Source organism: Leguminivora glycinivorella, chromosome 7, assembly GCF_023078275.1.
Source record: "Leguminivora glycinivorella isolate SPB_JAAS2020 chromosome 7, LegGlyc_1.1, whole genome shotgun sequence".
Classification (NCBI taxonomy): Eukaryota; Metazoa; Arthropoda; class Insecta; order Lepidoptera; family Tortricidae; genus Leguminivora; species Leguminivora glycinivorella.
In genome coordinates, this window is record NC_062977.1 from 6,782,094 (window position 1) to 6,806,953 (window position 24,860).

At 38.1% G+C, this 24,860-nt stretch overlaps 1 protein-coding gene and 2 non-coding genes across 3 annotated transcripts; 2 read left to right on the forward strand and 1 right to left on the reverse strand.

Moving 5' to 3' along the window:
* Window positions 1-6,520: 6,520 nt before the first annotated feature.
* Trnaq-uug lies at window positions 6,521-6,592 on the reverse strand. The gene has a single exon. It is a non-coding gene; the product is annotated as a tRNA-Gln (tRNA).
* Window positions 6,593-6,750: 158 nt separating this feature from the next.
* Trnaq-cug lies at window positions 6,751-6,822 on the forward strand. The gene has a single exon. It is a non-coding gene; the product is annotated as a tRNA-Gln (tRNA).
* Window positions 6,823-8,869: 2,047 nt separating this feature from the next.
* Window positions 8,870-16,626, forward strand: LOC125228256. The gene is made up of 3 exons (XM_048132754.1): window positions 8,870-9,333; window positions 11,443-11,652; window positions 15,585-16,626. Exons 1-3 carry the CDS (start codon window positions 8,899-8,901, stop codon window positions 15,711-15,713), a joined length of 774 nt encoding a protein of 257 aa, XP_047988711.1. The 5' UTR covers window positions 8,870-8,898; the 3' UTR covers window positions 15,714-16,626.
* The last annotated feature ends 8,234 nt before the right edge of the window (window positions 16,627-24,860 follow it).

The window sequence follows — 24,860 nt, forward strand, 5'->3', positions numbered from 1 at the left end:
GAAAGTACTCGTGATTCTGAGTACAATTGACCTAAAATTCCCTAAAAAATCAAAATAAAAAAATGGCAAAAAAAAAGAAAAAGAAATCAAAAAATCAATCTTTTTAGGGTTCCGTAGTCAACTAGGAACCCTTATAGTTTCGCCATGTCTGTCTGTCCGTCCGTCCGTCCGTCCGTCCGTCCGTCCGTCCGTCCGTCCGTCCGCGGATAATCTCAGTAACCGTAAGCACTAGAAAGCTAAAATTTGGTACCAATATGTATATCAATCACGCCAACAAAGTGCAAAAATAAAATATGGAAAAAAATGTTTTATTAGGGTACCCCCCCTACATGTAAAGTGGGGGCGGATATTTTTTTTCATTCTAACCCCAACGTGTGATATATTGTTGGATAGGTATTTAAAAATGAAGAAGGGTTTACTAAGATCGTTTTTTGATAATATTAATATTTTCGGAAATAATCGCTTCTAAAGGAAAAAAAAGTGCGTCCCCCCCTCTAACTTTTGAACCCTATGTTCAAAAAATATGAAAAAAATCACAATAGTAGATCTTTATAAAAACTTTCTAGGAAAATTGTTTAGAACTTGATAGGTTCAGTAGTTTTTGAGAAAAATACGGAAAACTACGGAACCCTACACTGAGCGTGGCCCGACACGCTCTTGGCCGGTTTTTTTAGTTACTTTCAATCAAAGACATATGTAACTCCGCATAGACGGATAAAGTCTAAGAAAAAAAACGTACTTCAAAGCCCTAGGGAAAAAGGTAAGGTGGCCTAGATGGCGTTACACCTTTGGGGAACGCTCGGCTAGACGGCGCTAATATTAATATTTGACATTTTAACACAAATTAAAGTAACAATATGGGCCAAATTGTCAAATCTGAGGTTCAAAAGTTTTAAGGTTGTGTCGAGAGATGGCAGTCTATGCACTGTGATTACACATTTTACTTTTAGAGTAACTCTCTATAATACTCGATCCTCTTTGATTTCAATGAAATCTGTCAAAGCATTTTGTAATTAAATTACCGAATTTACCGATGACACAGAACATGTTCGTCAATTTGTATAGGAGCCGAGCGTGTCAGATTTTGTACTGAAGTTGTTACTTGCCTGTGATTTTAAATATGTCTCAGGTCTTTGAGTGTTCATAATTTTTGTATATATTGTTGCAATTAAATATCACGTAACGAGGCATTTTTAATGTTTTGTTGACTTCAAATTACAAATTGCTGCAAAAAGCTGCGATTAAAGACGGACAACTCAGATTTGACACGCTAAGTAGATACGTTTGCTTGATCTACGGTATATATGACATCTGTGACCGATGACGAGTGAGGTATATTTTCAAAAGTGCCGGCAGCCCATAAGGTGAAGGCAGGAAAGATGGCCTATCGTTATTTATATTTTTATCATTTTGCATAGGTACTTGCAGATTTATTCCAACTTTTCTGCTTTGCCCAATGATTGATTGGTAGAGAATGCCTTATTGCATTCAGTTCGCCTATTGTTCACTGTGTTTCTTGTCCAATAAACTAACTAAACTGGTATATGTGAGTGTGCACGGGAAAACGTCCCACTTTGTCGATTGCTATAAAGCTGCTTTTTCAGCTTATTCATATAAAGATACAAGTAAATCTCGCCTTAACGGTAACCGACAAAGTGGGACGTTTTACTAAACACGCTCACATTTAGGTATATTTATATTTATTATAAATAAGTATATTGCGATTGCAATCTTGACCTGTAAATTCATATTTAATTTTAAAATCGAGCACCAAACTAACTGTTTTGTTTAGCCCGATGGTTGACTGGTAGAGAATGCCTCAAGGCGTTAAGTCCGCCATTGTACTTTTTTTTGTAAATTTGTGCAATAAAGTTTAAATAAATAAATAAACTGCGGTGTTTGCTATCCGTACTCGCTATCTCTCGAGACAGGCGAGGGGACAAACTCGCGCGCGTGATTTAACGCCGCTATCCGTTATCCACTAACCCTCCATATCGACATGTTCGCGCTTCGATGGCACCCGTGACTTATGAGAGTAGGTGTGGCTCAACCACTATACCATGAAAATTCAGAAAATTCTATTCTAAAAATGTTGTGCAGGGGGCCGATTTTTGAGTCTCACGGCGTTCAAATTCAGAAAATTGTCACTGAAAATAATAGGCAATTCACCGTTTTCAACCGGTATTTTAGTGACGGTGAGACTCAAAAATCGGCCCCTGAAATGGAATTTTACATTTCTGAAAGGAATATCTTCCGCTGCGAAATTACTGCGACCTAGGGGCCGATTTTTGAATCTCACGGCGTTCGAATTCAGGAAATTGACACTGAAAATAGTAGGCAATTTCGGTGACAATTTTCTGAATTCGAACGCCGTGAGATTCAAAAATCGGTCCCCTACCTAATCTTGTACAGGTATTCCGTTATTAAAAAGTGATGGATTGTACCGTTTGTAGGTACCTATTGTCACAATCCAAACTAAACGAAATTAGGTACCTACCGTATGTACTATCAGCTGCAAAAGTGGATAGCGAATTTATCAATGAATTCATTCATAATTTCTCCGTGCACTTTTGCAGCTGATAGTACATATGAAAGAAAAGTATGAGCACTGTTAATTGTAGGTAGGTATATCATCTTTTGTAGTTATTTTTTTAATGTAACATATAGGTGCCTATATATTGATTTAGACTAACACGATTTGCACTCATAATTTTAGAACAAAACGGGACTTAATCGCGTAAACACTTACATTTATCCCGCAAAGGATGTTATCCCGTATCAGACACCAGGTGTGTACAAGATAGATTGCAGCTGTAGTAGTTCCTATATTGGAGAAACCAAACGCACAATAGCGGTAAGGGTCAAGGAGCATATCGCGGCTGTCAAAAACCGCCAAATTAATAAGTCTGCGGTAGCTGAACATCTGCTACAGTCGGGACCAAACCACTGGATCGAGCTCCATAGTCCCAAAATTCTATCAACGGAACGTCTGTTCTACAGCAGAAAAGTACGTGAAGCGATTGAAATTAGGAAGCATCGAAATTTCAACCAAAATGAGGGACAGGAAATTTCTTCTTCGTGGAATCCAGTGATTAGCAAATGTAAGCGTGAAAAAACACCGAGGGACACACCGGCTGATGTCGTGAGTGTTGTGTGTAGGCAAAGTGACAACCCTAGCGCAAAAGTGAATAATCAAGAACAAGTGCGGGTAGTTCGAGAAACTCGCGCGGCTAGAAGATGTTGATGCAATTCCTCGCCAGTCTACCCGTGACCACGAACATAATGTGATGTTCGAAACGTCGGGCCTAATATAAATGTAAGTGTTTACGCGATTAAGTCCCGTTTTGTTCTAAAATTATAGGTGCCTATTGCAATTAAGACATTATAGGTAAAAAAGTAATCATAGGAAAATTAGGATTTGATGAATGAGTATGAATAATTAGCATCAACTAATAACTAGACTTCATTTTTACGTTCTGAGTCTCTTAGTTAGCTAAGGGCCACTTGCAACAACGAAAATGCAGGTTTAACTAGAGGGTTAAAGCACCATTTTATATGGAATTTGACAGTTGACAGCCCACTAACCCTGAGTTAAGTGATTAGTGCAAGTGGGCCTTAGAGAATCAGAACGTAAATATCGCATAATTCATTTTTCAGTATAAATTACACATAGTAATATGTATTCATAATAATGATCGACCTCAATTAGTGTAGCACCAAAAGGGCATAAACATACAATGAAACAACGGAGTATATGTTATTATCAGCTAGAAGGGTATTAAATGTAAACAGGAACATAATTTACGATGATTCCATCCTATGAGTTATGAGGAACACGTGCGGATCAAACATGAGCGAGGTACTAACACTACACTACTAAGGGCCACTTGCACCAACGAAAATGGAGGGTTAACTCGAGGGTTAACCCACAATTTCATATAAAATTTGACTGTTGACAGCACACTAACCCTGAGTTAAGTGGTTGGTGCAATAGTGATACAATTAAATACAATACAACAGTGATGTTTATGATTATGACTGAATTAATAATTTCTTAGAACTCGTTACCATGGTTACAGTTAGGTACTTTTAAAATGCACTCACGCACGCACTTTTAAGACAAAAGTGCGGATCAAACACGAGATGCGTATCGTATTTACTAGGTATAAACATTTTTGTTTCGAAACATAACTTTTAAACAATGGTTCGTAATTTATACCACACAGTTTTTGAGAAACAATGTTTAAAGTACAGCGGGCAAATCTCGACTGGGGGAGGGGGGGGGGGGCAATTGTAACTAGTCCATTTTTTCCATGATTACCTACACTAAATGCACTGAACACGCCTACCATATATAACCGACTAGTTATATTTGCCCCCAGTCGACATTTGCCCCGCTGTACCTTATGAACTATGTTGCGAAACAAAAATGTTTATAGTGAATACGCACAATATCACTATCACACCTACTAAGTGATAAAGTGACGCTTGTGATTATGACTGAATGAACCATTTCTTAACACTCTTCTTCATAATCTTAAGTGATGACCACGGCAAAATCAGTAGAATTCTCTGAGGAGTCGGGGCTTCTTTAGGTCATTGGGGTAATTTAGAAGCATACAATTTTTTATGTGACTTTTTCGAAATTAGACGACTTTCGAAATTACCCCATGATTTTATAGAATCTTAACTTTTATACAAAGAGGATCGAGTATTCTAGAGAGTTACTGTCGAAGTAAAATGTGTAATCACTGTCATATCTTGATACAGGCTTAAAACTTTTGAACCTCTGTTTTGACAATTTGGCCCATATTCTTAGCTTGCTATGCTTTAAAATGTCAAATTGATATTAGCGCCATCTAGCTGAGCGTACCCCAAAGGTGTATTGCCATCTAGACCACCGTACATTTTTCTGTATGGTACTGAAACGTTTTTTTCTTATACTTTATCTGTCTATACGAAGTTATATATGTTTTTGCTTTTATATAAGGGTGGCATTGGTATAAAATTTTAAAGCGCTTTAGGTATAAATCAACATAATGATTTAAAAAATCAGTACTAAGAATTTTTAAGTTCCACTATTACTATTTCTACTTTTATCGGTATCAGCACTGTATCCATTAGTTATTAACGACCACAACAGGCAATTAGCGGCGATCCCGACCTGCCCCAATTGGTTAATAAATAAACAATGGGGCGCCCTCCCCCTAGAATACTAATGTGGCGTTGTTTGTTTATGGAAAATTCCAGTTTTGGAAGTGTGTAGAATTTATTGATTTTGATAGTAAGAGTAAGAAGAAGCGCTGGTGGCCTAGCGGTATAGTATGAATTTTCCGAGATGAACTTTTCGCTTTTGCCCTAATCTGTTAAACAAAGGCCTTTGTTTCTATTATTCGCGGCGGTTAGCTCCAGTTTAAACGGCACGTGCTATAACCAGTGTAGTTAAAAAGCAACTATCATGATAGCAATAAGGTTCAAATCCATAAAAAGCCCTTTCGGAGATAACACGTTTTGTCATCTCCAAAAAAAGTTACCTGCACACTGCAAACTGTTTAATAAATTTGAACCTTATTGCTATTATGATAGTTGCTTTTTAACTACACTGATACTTTAGCACGTGCTGTGGAAACGAGAGCTAACCGCCGCGAATAATAGAAACAAAGGCCTTTGTTTAACAGATTAGGGCAAAACCGAAAAGTTCATCTCAGAAAATTCATACTATAAGAGCGTGCGACTTTCATTCCGGAGGTCACGGGTTCGAACTGTTCGAACCCCGTCTCTTAGGTACCAATGAGTTTTCGGAACTTACGTGCGAAATGTCATTTGATATTTGCTAGTTGCTTTTCGGTGTAAGAAAACATCGTGAGGAAGCCGGACTAATTCAACCAATAAGGCCTAGTTACCCTTCGGGTAGGACGGTCAGATGGCAGTCGGTTTCGTAAAACTAGTGCCTACGCCAAATGTTAGGATTATTTGTCAAAGCGGACCCCAAGCTCCCATGAGCAGTGGCAAATGCCGGGATAACGCAAGGATGATGATGATAAGTAAGAGTATGAAAGTTTTTACCCTGAGTTATATTATAGGGGATTTATTTTTGATGGAATCACTGGAGTCCGCAATGTCAATGCCATCACGCTGTCCTGGTCACACACTACTAATTAATATACGCAACAATAACCTAACCACAAAATTAAAATTTTGAAAAACCCCCGACCGCGACATAGTAGACAGATTTCCATGAAACATGGCTAAGAACACTCCCGATTAACTCAGCTTTCAGACAAAAAAAAACGAAATCTTAATCCGTTCATCCGTTCGGGAGCTACAATGCCACAGACAGACACACACACAGACAGACAGACAGACACGTCAAACTTATAACACCCCGTCTTTTTTGCGTCGGGGGTTAAAAATATAACACTCACAACAGCCAATGTGGGAACACCATAGAGCGGAACGCTCAATCGCCGTAGGAAATAACTAAAACTGACTTTCAAAAAGTTTCAAAACTCAAAAAGTCAGGTTCCACCGAGATTTGAACTCGGATCGCTGGATTCAAAGTCCAGAGTGCTCACCATTACACCATGGAACCGATGATAGCTCATGACAATAATTTTACTGCATTATTATTATTTAAATAGTGTCAAAATAATGATTTATTGCACAAGAACAATAAGTGTTTGCACAATTGGCATATTTCTTTAGTTTATAATAATATTAGTCCTTAAGTAATTTGATAGACAATTAACCGGTTCCATGGTGTAATGGTGAGCACTCTGGACTCTGAATCCAGCGATCCGAGTTCAAATCTCGGTGGAACCTGACTTTTTGATGAATTATTTGTTATTTGTAAATAGATTACACATTTGTTATTTGTAAATAGATTACACTCTTGGCAACCATATTTAATGACCCAATGCTAGGCATCCATGACCCATTGTTGAAATGCCCCCCAGCAGAAAATGTCCCGTAATTTAAAACAAACACGTACTTATAAATTAAAACATACATAGATACTACTTTCGCTAACAATTATTTACAATGAAAGTTGAATTCACGGTTATCATTCATCTAATTATTACAATGTATAAAACTAAAATCCATACTATGTAATATGTATTATAAATGGGAAAGTGTGTGTGTCTGCTTGTTTGTCCGTCATTCACGGCAAAACGGAGCGACGAATTGACGTGATTTTTTAAGTGGAGATATGTAGTTGAAGGGATGGAGAGTGACGTAGTCTACTTTTTGTCTCTTTCTAACACGAGCGAAGCCGCGGGCAAAAGCTAGTATCTGATAAAGACGTGTGAGCTCTTTCTACCACCCCTGACAAACATAACAACTCACGAATGATAACATCTCCGTTAATCGCCCATATATCGACACCACCGATATAGGGGCCGATGGTTGACAGCCCTCATTTTATGTAGCTTTCTGTAATATCAATAATAATAGGATTTAATAACGGGGCCATAATAGGATCTATTAAGAGATGATTAAGCGACGGCGTTCGCCTGCCGTCCTACTTGTAAACATCACTATGTTTTTGTTTAGTGCGAAGCCGAAGTGCATAATTATTTGAATTGTTTCCATACAACAACTGTTTTAAAACGTGACTTTTAAATGAAATACCTAGTTTGAAGCCTTTTGAAACACGCTTTTTGATAAATTATAAGTGATTGATTTTTCTTTTACCACGTCGACGGACCTCCTCGCCTGATGGAAAGCGGTCACTTTAACATATGAACGCCTGCAACTCAAGGGGTGTTTCAAATTCAAGGACTATTATTATTTATCAATTACGTGAGACGGATTTCCTTGTGTATTGTACCTACGTAAGTAAGGTAACAAACCCAATCATGAAGAGTTTAAGACATAATTTTGCCTATTTTTGATATTTCACTAGTTTGGGTTATTTTAACATAGGATTATTTCTTGTAAATTTTGGTTTCGTAAATTGTTCCTTGTCCACCATAGGAGGTAGGCAGTTTTCCAGTTCCAGTTATGGACACTAGCAAAATAACACTATATATCTTTATATCATTGGAGTAACAAACTAGTATGTTTTATACCTTATCTCATGGTTAACGCAGTAAGTAAAACTCATTTAAGTTTACACCGAGTATTATTTTTTTATTATTTTATACATGAACTTGCTTTACTAAGAATTCGTCTTGATATTTTTTTCAGTAAACTGATGACTATTGATGATGATTTATCTTGCCGCCAAATCCTTCAGAAATAACCGAATTAAGCTTACTATGACTCTTGTTTATGGTACAATGCCGTCAGTTTTTAGAAACTAATTTTATATACTTATTTTTAAGGATTTGTGTTCATTTTGTCCATAATGGCATCACCGTCCATTATAGGGTGTTTTACATTAGTAAGTTATTATTGTATGTATTAGTTCATAATCAGTAGATCCAACTTCAGTTACCGATACTGACCAACATTCCTTCACAAAGTTTGAAAACAAGCGTCATTCATTACTCATGTCATGTTTGCATAACCGACTTTAAACAGAGCGGACTAACCATTCCGATGCTCCTTTGTTAATACGGCCCGCTAATATCCCCTTATCAAAACCAAACAGCTTTAACTGACTTGACCTGACTCTTCCAAATTCAACCGTAAGGTTGCTAAGCAACAACATTTAAAATTGGAATGTCACCTTGTTTACAGTTGACGCATTATAATAATTGTAAATCATGAACTGCTAATGTGGTTAGCTGTTTAGCCGTTTTAGCATGGGCGCTCGCCCCGCGCGCGGCGGTGGAATGGCAACGTCGCGTCGCGCGCTCTAGCGACGTTGCCGGCCCTCTAGACACCGCTCTCGGCCCCCGCCAGCAGTCTCGCTAGAGCGCTATCCACTGTACAACGTCATTATCGAACGCAATGGATTCCAATTCAGATTCAGGCGATACGTTCTTCAAATTGGAGCCAGATTCGGATAACGAGAGTTATAGTAATTCTAAAGTAGAACCGAGGTTGCAATGGAGTTCGGAGAATACTGTGAAGTTAATTGGTATAATGGAGAGGGATTGTAAGGAGTTGTGGGACGCGAGGCACCCTATGAATAAGGATAGGGCGGCGCGGCAGGCTAAGTTGCAGTATTTGGCGCTTATGTTTGGGACGACGGTTGAGGAGATAAGTAGGAAGATACACAACTTGAGGACGCAGTTCAACAACGAGCTGCGGAAGATTAAGCGGCGGCAGTGCGGGGAGGAGCGCGGGGCGGCGGGGAGCGGGTGGGAGTACTTCGATGCCCTTTGCTTCCTGCGCTCGCCCCCCGGGGGCAACCCCCTCGATGTGGATGGAGTCAATCTAGCGGTATGTTTGTTGCTCTTTTGTTTTGACGGTTTATGAGCTTTGAGTTTCGGGGCGAAAAAGATCATACTGCCGATTCTGATTTTAAAACTTGTTACAGTTTCGATAATATTTTGACACGACCTTGAAAATTGGTCATGCTTATTGGTTTACGTAAAATGAAGTCACATGCACGCCAATCACCAAAACGATTGTCCGAAATACTTCCCACATAAAATTGTAACAAGTTGTCATTTGAAATGTTTCAAAAGTTCAAAAAAAATATGAATTAAGAATCAATTATGTATACGTAAGAAACACAACAACTTAGTATTACCTATTAGGTACTTTGCTTTGTGGTAGGTACCCCATAACGTTTCCAATTGATTTCGATTTAATCACCTAAATGCAAAATCATAATCTAACCGAACTTATCTTAGGTATAATAATGCTGTAAATTAAATAACAAATTAGCCCCAGAGTCCCCAGACACGTAATGAAAAATTTTAACCCATATATAAAATTCATTAAAATTAAAAATAATTACTACCACTCTAATACCCCGCGAACATCTTCGCTCGACAAAATAAATTTCCATTTATCTCCGACACTCGACCGTAACCAAATTAAAGAGGGTAATATTAAATACTCAAAACTAAACTCAACCTTAACCAAATAGGTTAGAGCTCAGTTTAATTCAAAAGTGAAGTGTAAACAAACCACTTGGCGATCCGGTTAGTGTTGTGTCACCCGTTGACATTTATGTCGTTGTAATAAGAACTGTTTATGGAGAAATTGAATCGTTTGTCCGTTCCCATTGCTTTGAGCCGATTAATAAATCAGACAGGCGATATAAAACAGTAGGCAGTACGGTACGGTAGCACCGTGTCAGTTTTTAGGGTTCCGTAGTCAACTAGGAACCCTTATAGTTTCGCCATGTCTGTCTGTCCGTCCGTCCGTCCTCGGATAATCTCAGTAACCGTTAGCACTATAAAGCTGAAATTTGGTACCGATATGTATATCAATCACGCCGACAAAGTGGTAAAATAAAAAGTGAAAAAAAAAATGTTTTGAGGGACCCCCCCTACATGTAAAGTGGGGACTGAATTTATTTTTTAATCCAACCCCAACGTGTGATATATTGTTGGATAGGTATTTTAAAATGAATAAGGGTTTACTAAAATCGTTTTTTGATAATATTAATATTTTCGGAAATAATCGCTCCTCAAGGAAAAAAAAGTGTGTCCCCCCCCCTAACTTTTGAACCATATGTTTAAAAAATATGAAAAAAATCACAAAAGTAGAACTTTATAAAGAATTTCTAGGAAAATTATTTTGAACTTGATAGGTTCAGTAGTTTTTGAGAAAAATACGGAAAACTACGGAACCCTACCCTGAGCGTGGCCCGACACGCTCTTGGCCGGTTTTGAACTTTAGAGTTGTTTTATGATAAGAACCGGGACCTCAAGACCAGGGACAAGTGGCGTACTAGAAGAGGGGCCTATGCTCAGCAGTGGGCGATAAAGGGCTGATATGATGATTACGATAAGTACAGATGTGTACGAAAAGATTTGCCTTCGTGTTGTTACGGAAACGTACGAACGTGTCATGCTAATATTGCTAATTATTTCAGCCAGTCTCACTACAAGATGTACTGACATTTACTCAACTAACGTGACAAATACGAACGTTTCTGGAAAAATACGAAGGAAACCCTTTTCGCACCACATCTGTAAATACTTAAGTGTTGACTTCTGTGAGGATTCGTGCCAGCTTATTGCACTAGTACCTAAGCGTATGCTGGATGATGTTAACCCACATAAAAAAATTAAGCCGATTAATAAATGAGACAGCGATATAAAACAACAGGCAAAACGTAGTAGGTACCGTACCGTGTCAGTTTTTGAACTGTACAATGGTTTCTTCTAGAACTCCAAGTACCTATTCGTTCATTTGTGACATTTTCAAGTAAAAGGTACAACATTGGCGCTTAAGAACAAAATTTGCACGTACATAGAGGCCATAGTCGTAGGTCACAGGGTCACAGGTATCATAAAAAAAGATCGATTGAACATTGGAAGCAGATCTGCTCCTAAGCATACAAAGTGTTTTAATAAAGCTGTTCTTCCATAGCTGGCTGAATTCCAAGCCGAAGAGGAGATGGAATTCGGAGCCGCACTCCGAGCAAACTCCATAAAGGCCTCGAGCCCCACCGAGACCCCAAAACTGCGTAGAGTAGCTGCGTCAGCCCCCCCACCCTTACCTCCCAGTGCCAACCCCCTGATGTGGCCGGAGGAACCGACTCCTAGATTAAGACCAGGGATGGGAGCTGATGAATGCCAAGTAAGTTAAATCCTCCTTAACACTTGCTGCTTTTTACTATTTCTAAAGCTTACCTTCTATCAAAACCTCAAGTCTAAGGCCTCATAGCTAAGCAGGGTGATGGTATCAGAGCCTCAAGCCCCATCGAGACTCCAAAACTGCATAGAGTAGCTGCGTCAGCCCCCTTTACCACCTAGTGCCAACCCCCTCATGTGGCCGGAGGAACCGATACCCAGGTAGAGACCAGGAATGGGGGCTGATGAGTGCCAAGTAAGTCCTCGTACACATGCCACTGACTATCTTTTACTTCCGCTAAAGAATCTTCATCAAGACCTCAAGTCTGACTGAAGCGCCTAGGCCAATTAGGGTGCCGGTATCAATGGCCCGCGCTAATCACTCATTGCTAACCCTCTCATGTGGCCAGAAGAACCCACTCCTAGATTGAGACCAAGGATGGGAGCTGATGAATGCCAAGCCAAGTCCTCCTTTACACTTGCTGCTCCTTACTCTGTCTAAAGGACCTTCTATCAAAACCTCAAGTACGACTAAAGCTCCTAAGGGCCACTTGCACCAACGAAAATGGAGGATTAACTCGAAGGTTAACCCTCCATTTTATATGGAATTTGACAGATGACAGCCCACTAACCCTCAGTTAAGTGGTTGGTGCAAGTGGGCCTAAGTCAACCAGAGTAGCTGTGTCAAACCTCCGCACTTACTCGTACTACCCAATGCCAACCCTCTCTCCATTTACTTCGTGCCCATTGAACACCAGAGAGGAAAACTAAGCAGAATCTTACACTACCGTGGTGGTCAACCGAACTCGAAGAGATGAAGAAAACAGTCGCAACCAAGAAACGAAGAATTCGATGTGCAGCGCAAATAAGGCGGGAGAAGGTCCTGAACGAGTATCTGGAAGCTAAAAACGACTACGAGACTCGAGCGGCAAAAGCACAGGTTGAGAGTTGGAAGGAGTTCTGCAAGAAACAGGACAAGGAAGGACTCTGGGAGGGCATTTATAGAGTCATAGGTAGAGTGACAAAGAGAGTGGAGGACTCACCTTTAGAAAAGAACGGCGAAATCCTTGGCGCGAGAGACTCAGCGAAGCTGTTAGCAGAGACCTTCTACCCGGAGGACTCTGCGGACAGCGACGACGAATGGCATAGACAAATTCGCCGTAGGGCGGCCTTAGTGAATGACGGCGAACAAAATGGATATTGTGAGCCACCTTTCACGATGGCTGAACTTATATGGTCGTGTGAGTCTTTCAACCCGAAGAAAGCCCCAGGCGCGGAGGGTTTTACGGCAGACATATGCTGCAATACCATTCGCGGACACCCAGAACTGATCCTCGCTCTGGTAAACAAGTGCCTTCAGTACCATTGCTTCCCCAAAAGCTGGAAAGAGGCGACAGTGTTGGCTCTCAGAAAACCGGGAAAAGAAAACTATACAAACCCCAAATCCTACAGACCGATCGGATTACTTCCAATACTGGGGAAAATCCTTGAGAAGATGCTAGTTGCCAGATTAAAATCTCATCTCATACCAAGGACCAGTAACAGTCAATACGGATTTATGCCGCAACGGAGCACCGAGGACTCCCTCTATACCCTTATGCAGCGTATTCGCAAAAAACTAGAAGCGAAAAAAGTCGTCACGCTGATCTCATTGGATATAGAGGGGGCCTTCGATAGCGCCTGGTGGCCCGCCATTAAGATCCGACTGGCTGAGGAGGACTGTCCCGTCGGTCTAAGGAAACTAATGGACGACTACCTCAACAACAGAAGTGTCACTGTGAGGTACGCGGGTGAGCAGCATTGTGTGGAAACCGGCAAAGGCTGCGTTCAAGGGTCGATAGCCGGGCCCATTCTGTGGAACCTGCTGCTGGATCCCTTACTCAAGTCCCTGCAAGGCAGGGAGATTACTGCCAGGCGTTCGCAGACGACGTCGCAATTGTAGTCGACGGAGATACTGCGTTGGAGATTGAGGCCAAGGCCAACTCGGCACTTGAACATGCTCGGGAGTGGGGTGTCAGGAATAAACTGAAATTCGCGCCGCATAAGACCAACGCAATGGTCATAACACGAAAATTAAAGTACGACACCCCTCGCCTGAGCATGGGCGGAGTAAATATAGAGATGGTTAAGGCAATTAAAATGCTAGGCGTCACCATAGACGACAAACTAACTTTTAACGCACATGTCTCGAACGTCTGCAAAAAGGCAGCGGGTATCCACAAGCAGCTGTCTAGAGCGGCTAAGGCAAGCTGGGGACTCCACCCCGAAGTAATTAGGACCATTTACACAGCTACAGTAGAACCAATAATTCTTTACGCTGCAAGTGTATGGGCCCCTGCCGCAACAAAAATAAGCGTCCAAAAACAGCTTGCAACAGTCCAACGGGGGATAGCACAAAAACTATGTAAAGCGTATCGCACAGTCTCCCTCAACTCCGCGCTCGTTCTGGCTGGGATACTCCCTCTTGACCTCCGAGTCCGTGAGGCGGCCTCTCTATATGAAGCCAAACGGGGTGTGCCCCAGCCAGGATTAGGCGACTGGGAGGTGGAGAAAATGGAACCAGCGTCGCAAATGCCCTATCCCTCGGAACGCTTGGGGCTCACGGTGACACGCCTGGTGGACCAAAATGACGTAAACGCTCACAGTCAGTATGAAATACGGATTTACACAGATGGTAGCAAGATCGGGGGCGGAGTTGGAGCCGCACTATCTATATGGCGAGGCGACACCGAGACAAAAGCCCGAAAACTGTGTCTACCAAAGTTTTGCACGGTCTACCAGGCGGAGCTTCTGGCGCTGTGTGTGGCAACGAGGGAAATCAAAGGCAGCAAAGCAAACACGTTTGGAGTCTACAGCGACTCCATGGCAGCCCTGCAAACTGTACAGAACCACAGTTGCCTCCACCCCTTAGCAGTCGAAGCAAGGGATAACATAAGAGCCATATCCCATCAAGGCAAAACTGTCGCTTTGCATTGGATAAAGGCACACGCGGGGTTAGAAGGCAACGAAAGGGCGGACGAACTAGCCAAGGGAGCCGCTGCAGACTCCAAACGAAAGCGCGACTACGATCGGTGTCCGGTTTCATACGTCAAGCGTAACATCCGTATGGCGACGCTTGACGAATGGAATCGGAGATACACAGCGGGAGAGACAGCCTCGACAACGAAGCTGTTTTTCCCCGACGCGATAACAGCGCACAAAACGATTCGCAAACTGGAACTTTCTAGCCACTTAGCACAGTTAATGACAGGGCAAGGAAAATTTTTAGAATATTGTATTAAATTAATAAAAATAGTAATCAACAGAAACAAGTAATGTATAAGATAAACACTGTATATTGTAGTAATATAAGTAAGTAGTTTATCTGTAAAAACCAAAGAGTGTTAACTCTTCCCTTGTCACAATAAAAACAAGCACAGGTTTCAAGAAAGATGATCAGGACACGTATGAGGAATAACTGCGAGAACTGGTATGAAAGCGTTAGCATAACAAAAAACTCCGATTATGTTGGAGTCCTTAAAAAAAAAAAAAAAAAACCCTCTCATTGGCAACTGGTTTCGATCAGGAGGGCAGACAATCAATCATTTGTTACCTTTTCTAAAGTTCCTTCATCAGAACCCAAGTCTGAATGCCCAAGGCCAGAGGGGCTGACACCTTGACTGAAACCAGGGATGTGTCTGATGAATGTCAGGTAAAATTGTTATCATTTCTGCTTGCTCAAAATAGTGTGCGTAGCCATATGCACAAACGCTTCACGAAATGCTCACGAATCGTGAGAGAATCGTAAAGCGTTTGGCCATTCGGCTACGCACACAGGTACTTAAGTGGAGTGGCAAGTATTGGGAATTAAATAAACTAGAGATTCAGAAATACGACCCAAAATGATAAGAAAAATTAGATAAGTAAGTAGCATTGTCAATACTTTTCTTTTTCATCTAGATTTTCGGTGACTTCGTAGCCTCAGAGCTGCGCACGCTCCGCTCAGACGACGCGCGCAAGAAACTCAAGCGCATCATCCAGAAGGCCATCCTTCAGATCGGGGAAGAAGAGGACGGCAACGGCCCCTAGCGTTGTTCGTCTCGCTCGCCCTCGCCAGACATGAATGCGTAGCGAACGAGATAGATAGATGTCCTTGTTGCTGGGACGTCTTAAGGACTTTCAAGTGTTGTGATTTGTGATATATATGCAGTTGAATCTTTAGGTTCAGGACTCGATAACGAATTAACATTTATACTTAACTATTGAAATATTGATTGTACAATTAGGCTGTGTTTAAATTAGGAGACTGAGGCTGAGGTTTAAATTAGGAGACAAACGGGAATCAACTAATAGCATCGGTATTCCAGCGGTACGAAGAAGAAATGTGAAGATGTGATACTATTATTTAATTCCCACATGTCTATTACCTCCGCTTCAGTGGAAAGACAGCCTAAAGGGGCACTTCTACTGAAGTTACATTTTTACTTATTTTCGGAGAGAAATACATCTGCCACTAATCTCTTTCTGTATTATATTAAATTAAAAACATTACTAAGTAATCATTTATTTATAAACTTTGGAACGTTGTCTTTCTTGCACATTAGATAATCTTATCATAAAATTTAATAGACGTAGGGCATATTCCTTGTATGGAATTTGTGATTTAAGTATTATAACATACATTCATTCATTTTAATGTAGATATTTAATTAAATACTATTATTTAAGTTAAGAAGTATTATACCCACCTATACATACATTATACGTTTATGTACATTACGCAAATGAATATGCAGGTACAGGATCCTATTATTACATAAATAATCGTAACCTAGATAAGACCGATAACTCACTGATAAGCTGCAACCTGTTATTATTATTAGAAATATGTATACTAGAGCCGGCACGAACACTAGGTACATATTTAGTCACACATTCAACTTCAACTAAATTACTTGTTTAAAACTAGGTACCTGCCTACAATATAATAATTTTAAAAATATGTAACATGTTTCATTTCAATTTCCTTCGCTGTTTACGTCTTACCTCACAGGCCAAAACCTCAAATTAAACTTAAATCCAATTACACAGTAAAATGGTAATAAATCAATTAATAACTTTACGACTCATAATGACACATCATTAAATAAATCACCGCGCACTAATGATCCGTCATTAAATGAAGTGGCGTAGACTTCATTCATTAGTCGAGGACCAGGAAAGCATGACGCTGACAGAGATAGGGATTAATTATTAGTCACGGTGAAAGAAGCCGAGAGTTTAACTAATGTAAGTTGGCAGCTATGGCATATAAAGGTCTAAATTCCATAGAAGCTTGCCACTTAAGAGGGGGTAGAGCAGGGAGAATTTTCAGAATCTGTCAAATTACCCCATTACACACACAAACACCCTTCACTCACACTACCTCAATTTACTGTGAAAGGTCAGTGACCCTTAATTTTTTTACGGGCGTTATTTTGAGTTTGTAGTTAACTACTGACCTCCTTTGAAAAATTAAAACTGTAAAAAGGTTCGCTTATAAGAAGACAGAGATAAAATCCGTGTAATCTAGCTTTCCTCCTCTGTTCATGTCTCATGTGAATTTAATTTACTTACCTAAATATGTAGATAACGTTCCTTACTCAGTTGATTGTTTACCTAGGTGTATTTCAAATTACTTTGCACTTCATTTTGCGTTACTTTTCTACATTTAGATAAAAAATCGTCAGCCTGCCTATCTCTGCAAAACATTAATCAAAGACGCGTGTGAAGCCGATACCTCCAGGCAGACAATTATGGTCGCGTGATAAATGATAAAACATCAGGCTGTCCCTATCGCATTATTTGTAAGTGCGATAGGGACGGCACGATGTTTTATCATTTATCGCGCGACCATGATTGCCCTGCAGGTCTTCAGAGGCCTGTACGGGAAGCATGGTCACGCGATAGACGATAAAATATCAGGCCGTCCCTATCGCACTTAGAAATAGTGCGATAGGGACGGCCTGCTATTTTATCACTTATCGCGCGACCATAATTGCCTGCCTGTGCTGCGCATTACGTATATACGGGTTGTATTAAAGACTATCAGATATTTTCTTTATTCTTTTTGGTCGTTAGGTTTTTTATCATTTATTTTAATACAAAAATAAAGCATGTGTATAAAATTAAACCTAATGAATAGAGTACAGAGCTAGTAGCAGTCAAGTCAGAGACACAAAGAAAGACAAGGAATATCGACGCATATCTTATCCAATACCGATACCGCCATCGCCATCTGCATCAGACTCTTGATCTTACCCAATTTCCGAGTCTCTTCTCTTAATTTCAGTTCCTTGAGTTGAAAATGTTGAAACTCATACTTAGTATTAAATAAAACACAAATACATATAAAAATCACAATATAATTTTAAATTATGGCTTAGGCCCTGTACCAGTTGCAGTCGCCACGTCTGTAAAGCCCCTTGTAGTTTCTTTTAAATGGCTAAATACCTAGATGTCATGTTATAAACATCTGTGATGTAACTGAAAATTAAAAAACAACGCTCAAAGATAAGGTTCAAATTAGCATGGCAAAAAATACAGTGCAGTCAAAATACCATCAAAATAAGAAAAAGCATATTTATGTCAATGTCAATATCACTGCCGTATGCCGTATTTCAGGCCATAAGGGCTGTTTTCTCAAATATGAAAAAATCTCAAAAGCAGAATTTTAATAAGACTTTCTAGGAAAATTATTTTGAACTTGATATGTAGAACAATTTTTAAATGTACAAAAAAAAATCTGAACTAAGTTTGTAACTATATGAAAAGCATTTTTATCTTAGATTGCATATTTTAGTATCGTAACGAATTTTCTTTCAAATAAAAAGATAATTATTAGAATAGGTTGACGGTGTCTACCGTAAACTGGGGTTACATTGACCGATTTGGGAATTTAAACTTCTCTAGTTTCTACATTTAATGGGTATTTTTACCCATTAAATGTAGGAGTAAGAGAACTATAAATTCCAAAATTGGTCAACGTAACGTAACTAAGAAAGAAAAAAATGGGACCATCAACTTTTTAAGTCTTTTCCTGCTAAAAATATAAAAAGGTAACAAAATAAGTGATATCAGGATTATTGTTTTCTGTCACGATGCCTGCACGTATCAAATGTTTCTTTTTAACCCAGTGGTTGACTGGTAGAGAAGGCCTTAAGGCATTATGTCCACCATTTGTACTTAGTGTTTTATGTGCAATAAAGAATAAATAAATAAATAAAATAATGTACACAGAAAAAAAAAGATGTGATCAAACTTAAACTGACATTGGGGTTACTTTGATACACTATATTTTTTTTAATGATAATCGAATGTAATTCCTTACAAAAGTATTTTATCTCAAGAAAAGATAAAAAAAATGGTTCGCAGAGTCAAATATTACAACTCTTTAACGCTATTTTGAGGTTACTTTGATCAAGAATAAAAATTACCATCTTCAAAAAACCAACTTTATTTGCAATTGTTTCAATATTTATCATAAGAAGAGATCCAATTATCAGCCTCAACTCAACAAGTACCGTGACATAATCAGACAATAATCAACTATGTGTCATTATGGTCAATGTTACCCCATGCAAGTGATCAAAGACACCCCACAGAGTAAATCATTAGTAGTAAATACCTAGTTTGACTTTATGATACAAAATTCAATACAATGGTATAGATAAACACATTTCTGGCAAGCTAATATTCACTGTGAACCTTTTACTTTAATACCCACTTCGTTAGTTTAGAAGTTTATTTAAACATGAAAAATAGCAACAAACTATGCTTTTATTTTGACACGTTATCCGCACTGCCCACGACCATACTTACTTATTCACCGCGTCAGAGCACCATCTAACTATAGAGGTTGGTTAAGCGTTATGATATGTGTAGATTTCATTACCGACTACTCATAACATATTAAATCCTTATTTTTTGGTCAAATAAATATAATATGCTCGTGACAGGTCATATTTTGTTCGCAATCCGAAAGAGTCAACCCTAGCACTTTTCCCTATTCACCCCCTTCCCGACCCTATTCACCCCAACGTTAGGGTGAGCGAAAATTACTAAATAAAACGTCATATTTTCAAAGAAAAACCAAAGTTCACACTGTCGGAAGATTTTTTGTGTAAAAAATTAGCATGGCACATATAAAAAAACTGCTATCGACGTTCAAAAGTCGGTTTTGGCCATATTCACAATAAATTACGTTAGTTTATACCCGTTCCGACCCCATGAACCCAAAATCTTCAGAAAACGATGTACTATGTAGCCCAATTTTAATTGGTATTTTGGAGGTAACTAGTAAAAATAATTTAGTTTTACAATTGTGCGAAAATAGATTCTCATTTGGCCGGTTTTTAGGGTTCCGTAGCCAAAATGGCAAAAACGGAACCCTTATAGTTTCGTCATGTCCGTCTGTCCGTCTGTCCGTCTGTCCGTCTGTCCGTCTGTCACAGCCGATTTACTCGGAAACTATAAGTACTACAGTGATGAAATTTGATGGGAATATGTGTTGTATGAACCGCTACAAAATTATGACACTAAATAGTAAAAAAAAGAATTGGGGTTGGGGCCCCCCATACATGTAACTGAGGGATGAAAATTTTTTTTTCGATGTACATACCCGTGTGGGGTATCAATGGAAAGGTCTTTTAAAATGATATAAAGTTTTCTAAAAAACATTTTTCTTAAAGTGAACGGTTTTTGAGATATCAGCTCTCAAAGTCGTAAAAAGTATGTCCCCCCCCTCTATTTTTATAACTACGGGGTATAAAATTCTAAAAAAAATAGAGGTGATGCATGCTAATTAACTCTTTCAACGATTTTTGGTTTGATCAAAGTATCTCTTATAGTTTTTGAGATAGGTTGATTTAACTGTAATTTTTATTTGCTGCTACGGAACCCTTTGTGCGCGAGCCCGACTCGCACTTGGCCGGTTTTTTTTTTTAACCTGGCCTGGTGGCCTAGTGGTAATAACGTTAGCTGCGTAAGCTGAAGGCCCGGGTTCGATTTCCGGCTCAGCCACCGTGAGCCTTGTCGTTTTTTTCTTTCGTGTATGATATATCTATTTAAATATATGTATGTATGTATGTGGACACTTTATTGTACATAAGACAAGTTAGGACATAAAAATACAGTATAGTTATGACGTACAAAGGCGATCTTATCCCTATAAGGGATCTCATCCAACCTTTGAGCGAATTGAAAATTTATTATTTATATGAACTTGAAAAAGAACAAATCAAAAATTATTCAATAAAATAAACTTTTTAACAAAAAAAAACCGCCTTCAAAAATAAGCGCCTTACAAAACACGGAGAAACTAAAAAGCAAAAAATAATAAACCTTTGAATTCAGATTTCTTATCGTATTGCAATAATCTAAACATCCAAATTATAAACAAATCAATTATTTTTGTAGTCGGTACCAGACCTGTTCGTCGCCTTGCTATTGCCTGTTTGCCTCACCCAACCATACACAGGCTGGTACCGACTCCAAAAATAATTGATTTGTTTATAATTTGGATGTTTAGATTATTGCAATACGATAAGAAATCTGAATTCAAAGGTTTATTATTTTTTGCTTTTTAGTTTCTACGTGTTTTGTAACGCGCTTATTTTTGAAGGCGGTTTTATTTTTTTTTGGTAAAAAGTTTATTTATTTGTTGATTTTTAGTGGTTCCTATTGATATTATATGTATCAGTCCGAATATATGCACACTAGTGAAAGAATTATCCTTTAACTCCTAACCATTGAGGAGTTGACCTTCCATTATCAGCTCAGCCACATAAAATTATTACCATCAGGCGTAAATACTGGTGTACCTTTGAAAAATACACTAAAAACATTACATGTGCCTATAACATTTGAAGATTTCCCTCGATTTCTCCAGGATCCCATCATCAGACCCCGACTTGGTGCCAATGGGACCATCTAGGGGTTATACCCGTACGATCAAAAAAAAATTTTTGAAAATCGGTCCACAATTCTCGGAGATATCGAGTAACATACATACAAAAAAAAAAAAACATTCAGTCGAATTGAGAACCTCCTCCTTTTTTGAAGTCGGTTAAAAATAATTTTATTTCTTCCCTAGTTGTATAGTTTCATACTTATGATTTTTATTTTAAAGTAATCCGTTTATATTATAGCAACCATGGGTGATTTTTGCGGACTTAAGTAGAAACGTAGAGGTTGACAGAAGTGTGATTAATATTTCTAAGTGTTAATTTCTTGTATTTAGTCTAACTACGAAGCAATACATTGACGTATAAATTGCGTCCATATACAGAGAGGTCATTCATAAAAATATCACTTTAGGTAACAAGTTATATATCTTTTATACAATGTGACAAGCATTGACCATACATCCCAATTCACCCCTCATCCGACCCTAATCCCCCCTTCGTAAACCTATTCACCCCCTTTGCGACCCGATTCCCCCCATTCCTGATCCCATTCACCCCTCAGGCCGCGGATATTTATACACCCCGTAAAAATTCTCCCAACACAGTTGCATCGCTTTCTTCATGAAAACCATTATAAAAATGAAAATTTGTCTTATGATTTTCTGTTATACATAAACTTTAGAAGTGTATACACATTCAAAAGGATAATGAACGATTAAAATAAGTAAAAATCCAATAAATTTGAACGTCAACTTTGACAGACATGAAACTGTAAATATATTATTTTCCTACTTTGATTGCGGAAAATAGAAGGAATATGTAACATTATATACATTAGAAATATAATAACATTATATATTAGAAATATAATAACATTATATACCCCCGAACCCTTTTCACCCCAAAATACGGTATTTATTAAATTGTCATTATGTAAAATGTCGGAAACTACGGAACCCTACACTGACGCGCTCTTGATCGGTTTTTCTTCTTAATGCTATTTAAGAGATAATAAAAAATTACACCTCCCAATTTATAATAAGTTTTTTTTTTTTGCAAAAATTTCATTTTTGGCACAAGCTATTATCGCCGACTTTACCTTTCATTCAACAATCATCTATTGCTCTCCGAGACATGTCTAAAAAACCCTGAATCAATGGGGATACGACGTTTCATAACAGAGTTCCTATGATCACCTTTCTGCTCCATCATCAGATTAGCTCCATGATACCATAATATTGCATTGTCACTTGATTTACATATGTGTGCAAAATTTCAGCTCAATCGGAAACCGGAAAGTGGGTCAAATTTAGCTTCTACGTTTTGACTCAAACTAACATACCTACTAACAAGGCACGTTGAATAAAAACTTGTATAAAGGCTTCTGATACTAGATTTGCAATATATACTAGTTATGAAAAAAAAAGCTGCACTTTTAGATGGAAGCAAGCCGCTTTGCATGGTGATAGTAGACGTCTTAGTAAACGATATTTTCCGAGGATATCGAAATTTCATTCCTTAGGAAGCCGAGCGTAGCGAGGTGTTTTATGAAAATGAAAAAAATTCTATCTTTTTATTGTATCGTCCGATTTTGACAAAACGTATCTCAAATGAAAGGTATAGCTTTATGTAATTAAAAAAAAAATATAAAAAAGTAAGAAAAAAAATAAAAAAAGTAAATTTACGTCTCGCACTGAATAACTTCAAAGAATGACAGACGAAATGTACAATGTCGATATATGAGTTTTTTAAATCAAAGACAGATAAATTCGTAGTTGAAAACTAAAAACCGCATCGAAATCGGATTAGCATTTTTTAAGATACAAGTTGCCAAAGTTGGGAAAATTTGCTTTATATGGCCACTTTGAAATTCCTTTGCCAGAAAGTCAGAAATAATATATTTTTCTTACACAGAAAAGTACATAGTGACAGCAGAACTCAAAATAAAATAAAAAATTCCGAGGATATCATAATTTCATCCCTTAGGACGACGAGCGTAGCGAGGTCTGTTACGAAAACCGAAAAAAAAATCTAGTTTTTTTGTACGTCGTCCGATTTTGACAAAACATATTTCAATTGAAAGGTATTGCTTTATGTAACTTAAAAAAAATATTGAAAAAAAATTGGAAAAAAAATGTAAGATTTTTTTAAAAAAACTTCAATTTTCGTATCACACTGAATAACTGCAAAAAACGGTAGACACGATGTATAATCTCGATATATGAATTTTTTAAATTAAAGACAAATAGATTCATGATTATAAACTAAAAACCGAATTGAAATCGGATCAGTAGTTTTTAAGATACGAGTTGTCAAAGTTGGCTTAGTTTGTTTATATGGTCGCTTATAAATTCCTTAGCTAGAAAGTCAGAAACATTATATTTTTCTTACAGTTATAAGTATGCATTGGTAATAGACATTTCGATTCGGTTTTTAGTTTATAATCATGAATCTATTTGTCTTTAATTTAAAAAATTCATATATCGATATTATACATCGTGTCTACCGTTTTTTGCAGTTATTCAGTGTGATACGAAAATCTAAGTTTTTTTTTTAAACTTCTACATTTTTTTCCCAATTTTTTCAATATTTTTTTTTAAGTTACATGAGTCAATACCTTTTAACTGAAATATGTTTTGTCAAAAGCGGACGACGCACAAAAAAATTAGATTTTTTTTTTCGGTTTTCGTAACAGACCTCGCTACGCTCGTCGTCCTAAGGGATGAAATTATGATATCCTCGGAATTTTTTACATTATTTTGAGTTCTACTATCACTATGTACTTTTCTGTGTAAGAAATATATATTATTTCTGACTTTCTGGCAAAGGAATTTCAAAGTGGCCATATAAAGCAAATTTTCCCAACTTTGGCAACTTGTATCTTAAGAAATGCTAATCCGATTTCGATGTGGTCTTTAGTTTTCAACTATGAATTTATCTGTCTTTGATTTAAAAAAAAACTCATATATCGACATTGTACAAAATTTGTCTGTCATTATTTGAAGTTATTCAGTGCGAGACGTAAATTTACTTTTTTTAATTTTTTTCTTACTTTTTTAAAATAATTTTTGTTTTATTTTTTTTTAATTATATAAAGCAATATCTTTCATTTGAGATACGTTTTGTCAAAATCGGACGATACAATAAAAAGATAGATTTTTTTTTATTTTCATAAAACACCTCACTACGCTCGGTTTCCTAAGGGATGAAATTTCGATATCCTCGGAAAAAATCGTTTACTATGATGTCTACTATCACCATGCAAAGCGGCTTGCTTCCATCCAAAAGTGCA